Source organism: Lynx rufus, unplaced genomic scaffold (assembly GCF_022079265.1).
Source record: "Lynx rufus isolate CCGP_SWC_20201006 ecotype Redwood Valley unplaced genomic scaffold, mLynRuf1.p SCAF_7, whole genome shotgun sequence".
Classification (NCBI taxonomy): domain Eukaryota; kingdom Metazoa; phylum Chordata; class Mammalia; order Carnivora; family Felidae; genus Lynx; species Lynx rufus.
In genome coordinates this window covers 81,062,986-81,067,493 of record NW_025814889.1, presented here as the reverse complement: position 1 = coordinate 81,067,493, position 4,508 = coordinate 81,062,986, and the positions used below count along the sequence as shown (strand labels likewise).

Here is a 4,508-nt window from a genome sequence, read left to right as displayed (position 1 = left end):
TTTCACTTGAGGACCCTAACTAAATGAATCAATACAGTGTGAGAAGCTGATGATAAATGAGGGTGGCAGGTGCAGGAAGGCCTAAATGGACTGGGACTACTGCATTTGATATCTACCTATAGGGTTCCTTTAAGGTCATTGAATCTTCAGCTCAACCCACTTGAATTATGGGAAACATCTCCACATTATCCTCTGAAATGCTTGTCTTACTGCCCTAATCAGTGAAGATTGTATTAAGTTGGGCCCCAATGCCATGGTGAGGGTAGGAATCATAGGACATATCTATGGGAACATCATAACGAGGGGTACCAGCCTGAAAGGGAGTTGAATGAACATGCCCTGAGCTTAGACTTGCAGAAGGGTAATGTGGCATGAAACTGTAGGATTTATCCAGGTCAGGAGAGCCATCTTGCTTCAAGGAGAAGTTCCCACTGATGCTCAAGGGTGGAGTGAGTGGGCCCTCATAAGGTGGTGTACTGCAGTCAGGTGGATGGCTCCCAAAGGATGATTCTCCCAAACTCTTGAATACTTGGGGTTTGAGATTAATAAGATGTGTTTCCATATGGCCATAAGGAGGGCTAGGGAGCCCAGGAGACTGATAGTTGAAGTTATGGACAGAGATGGCAGAGTCACAAATAGGAGATTTCTCCTCATGCTTCTCCAGGAGGACAGACTGAGGGCCCAGCTGGAGGCATCCAGCCACCAGGTTGCTTGTAGGCTGAGAGAGCCCTTTGCAGAGCATCTCCACAAACCCCTTCCCTTCAGGTGTCTGTCCAGTTTCCAGGACCTCAGACAAAGCCCAAATATAGTTCCTGGCCAGTCTAAGAGTCTCTATCTTGGAGAGCTTTTGAGTCTTAGAGTAACATGGCATGACTCTCCTCAGGTTGTCCAGGGCATCATTCAGGCCATGCATCCGGGTCCGTTCTCTAGCATTGGCCTTGACTCTTCGAGCCCTGAATCTCTCAAGGCGAGCTTTTGTCATCTTCTTTTTCTTGGGACCCCTTCTCTTAGGCTTCTCCCCATCCTCCTCCTCCTCTTCTTCCTCCTCAATACTGTCATGCTCTTCAGCTAAGCTTCCAAGCATCCCATAAGCAGCTGATCTTCTCTCTTCCTCCTTCATCTCATTCTGAGAGCCCAGGGCTTTGTCCATCCAGGATGGTGTGTTGACCAACTCTGTCATCTCCTTGGGTTTCACATAAGGCTTTGCCATTTCCAGATTCTGGAATAGGAAACAGCAATGATTAGTGTCTGTGAATATCTGCTTTGATTTAAAACTAAACTTTCTTTTTATATCTTAGATATAAAACAGAGAATTGCATTGGGATTCAACTTGTGATTATCTAGTCCAAGTCCACCATTCTAAATAAGTAATCTAAGACTCAAATAAATGCCCAGAACACTAATATAGCTATGGCATAGTAGAAAAAAGTCAACTTTAGAAAAATGAAATTGACTTGATTACTCATGGTAGTGCCACTGCCTTGTACTTTTCATTCTCTGGTGCCTTGTCTTGTAGAGATTTTATGCAAAAATAACTGGTGTAAGAGTCAAAATATATCTTTCCTTCTTTCCAGAATACAGATCAAAAAGGGAAATAGATAAGGTGGACATATTATCCAAACAGAGAAACTTCTGAAAGTAAAAGAAGGTGCTAATGTAGTTAAAACTTATAACAATGGATATAATTATAATTATTGCAAAATTTAAAAAGCATATCACACAGTAAGTAAGTACACTGTTGTATTTTACACCACAAAATAAATGAAACACTGTGCTGAGATCATTCAGACTACTTTGTTCTTCAGAGGACTGCCCAGCCTCTATTGAGAGATATGCCACATACACTTAACCTGTAACATTCCATGTTTCCCACTGACTCTGCCAACTCTTAGCTTCAAGCATCCTAGGAAAGAGCAGTGCCACAACTGGCTGGTACCCCCATGTGACCATGACTATTTCTCTCACCATCACCAGAAGAGCATTTTGGTTTTCATCAAGCACCTTATGGTCTGTCTAATGTAGTGGTATTAGAGGTGTCAGTGACATGGTGTCTAAAAGGATCATGAAAAGAGAGCAGGGTTACCACTGGCCATTTTTTAAATTCACCCATATGTTAAAAAGAAAACTCTTTCATTGCACAGGCATCTCACACCATCAGACAAGAATATGGCAACATCTAGATTTACAGTCCAGAGGTCTACAAAGCTTATTCAAGATTATCTTAGTATAACTATTATAATAATACTTCATTAAAAATGAAAAATCTGGGGCAAACTCTAAACTTAACAGAACATAGTGACTGCAGACATAAGCGAGGACTATTTCAGACAAACGTGGAAATACCCTGACTACTTTAATTCACTTGCCTAACAGATACTGTTTAATCCAGATTTTCTTTGGAAAAAAAAATTGCACTTCGAAAACCTGAAGAGACTGGTGGTTTAGTAAACATTTTATGTTCAATTCTGGAAGGGTGAATTGTTTTGAGATTTGCTGAGCAATTTGCAGGTATATAATTTACCAAATAAAAGTATCTAAGAAGCAGCATTGGGGCATGCCAGTTTACCACCTTAGTCTTTGAAACGCTAAACCTTCCATCACTTTTGTGTATCAGAAAGGGGAGAGCATGAGACACGTTTTTCGATCCTTAAAGCTTGAGCCTCAAATCAATGAGGCAGGATTTAGCACATAGATTTTAAAAATATAAATATATGATCTGATTTGTTTCTGGTAATTTGAGCTTGTTTTCCTTCTAACCTCATTTACCTCCTATAAATAATTAATGTTACTGCATTGCAAAAACAGCCTAGGTTTCATGTTAATCAGCACAGAAATCATGTCAGCTTGACTTACTCACTTAATAAGGCTTCCTGGGTAAGCAGCTTTATTGAAAACACACGTTGGAACCTATTGGTCAACTGGCTGCCCAGGCCAAGTTAGAAAATCCCACTTTTAATATGGATGATGGAGCTTGTGTGCTGAGCTGCACTTCTAACTCAGCCCGATATCCAGAGGGAGGGTGAAGGACCTAATTAACTTTCTGTTAAAGTAACACAGACCTTTCTGAGGCAGGTGCACTCTGAGGCCAAAAAGGATGGAGTAGGCTTGGGAAACGTAATGTTGCACACGTAATTATAATAACATTTGTGTAGCCTTATAGCCAACCTTTGAGGGAAATGGGGATTTATGCTTGTTTTGTAGTCGAGGTCACTGTGGGTCAGAGATTAAGTGATGGAAATGCAAAGATATAGAGCTGATAGAGCAGGACATAAAGCCAGTTCTTCTGATTCCAAATCCTAGGTTTTAGATTATTTCTCCTTTTTTTTTTTTCCCCCACCACAGCTACAGGAAGAAAGGAAGGCACTTTGACTTCAGGGGGTGTGGATCAGCTGAACTAAATCACCAGGAAATGAACATCATCCAAAGGGAGGCTAGTTTAGCTGTTCTTTGCAATGTTTAACTCTCAGATTCCAGGATTCCTTCCTCTTATAGATTTTTTTTCTTATCGCTTCCACCCTTTTATTCCCCCCCCCACCTTCTCTTACTCTGCTTCCTTATCTTTTTTCTCTTCTATTTCTCTCATCTCCTCTTCATCATCATCATCACCACTCAGTCATACTTACATGCAGGGAGAGTTGAGAAGGAAGATGCAGGAGAGGAAAGCAGTCTCCCGAATTGCCCCTGATAGCCTCTGTAATTGGCCTTTTTCATTATTATTATGATCCTCACCTCCGTACCTCTGGACTCTAGCCAAGTTCTGTCCATCCTCACCCCCACCAAGAAGTGGGATTAGGAGAATAGAGTAGACTATCCTTCGCCTTTAACATAATTTAATGGTTTCTGTAAGAGGCAAAGAGTTGCTTTCAAGTCAGGTTATCAGCAGGTATGAAGGAAAAGAACCAACCGGCTTTGGCTAAAACATTGTAAAGGGCAACCATTTTTCATCTTTCTTCTCTTACTAACCCTGGGAAGGATATAGATGGCTCCAGTTTAACTCTCTCTTTTTTCATAGATTCATAAGTTCTAGGAGCATCCCATGGGTATATAGGGTGGCTTTGAAATCATGAAAGCTGGAATGACACACACTCTAGTCCCAACTGTTCTGATTCCCAGTTGCTGATTTCAAACACATTACATAGCTCTCTGGTCTTTCATTTCCTCTTTGATAAAATAGAGGTAAAGTATATTTAACATGGTTCTTGCAAGACAAATAAAAATAAGATTCTGTAAACTTTAAATGCTATAAAACATTATCCATATATTTATCTTGTGTTTATTCTTGAGTTTTCTTATCTAATCTATTTATACAATTTGCATATTCAAAAATAAAAGTTGTTTCCCACAGATGAATCATAAAAGTAGATTCTGCTAACTACTGTGCCTCTTCTTATCTTGAGGGAACCTCCTCTAATTGGCTCAGAAGATGATCTAACAATTGCCCAATAGCCCATCTTTTCTCCCAGTGTATCTGGACAGCAGACTCTGGAGTCACATTACCTGAGTTTAAA

At 40.4% G+C, this 4,508-nt stretch overlaps 1 protein-coding gene across 1 annotated transcript; it reads right to left on the bottom strand.

The window, feature by feature from the left end:
- Positions 1–214: 214 nt before the first annotated feature.
- Positions 215–1,210, bottom strand: NEUROD4 (neuronal differentiation 4). The gene has a single exon (XM_047065310.1). It carries the CDS (start codon positions 1,208–1,210, stop codon positions 215–217), a length of 996 nt encoding a protein of 331 aa, XP_046921266.1.
- Positions 1,211–4,508: the final 3,298 nt, after the last annotated feature.

Bases quoted from the DNA above. Each gene is read 5' to 3' on its own strand.
- NEUROD4 (XM_047065310.1), bottom strand. From the start codon at position 1,210: ATGGCAAAGCCTTATGTGAAACCCAAGGAGATGACAGAGTTGGTCAAC.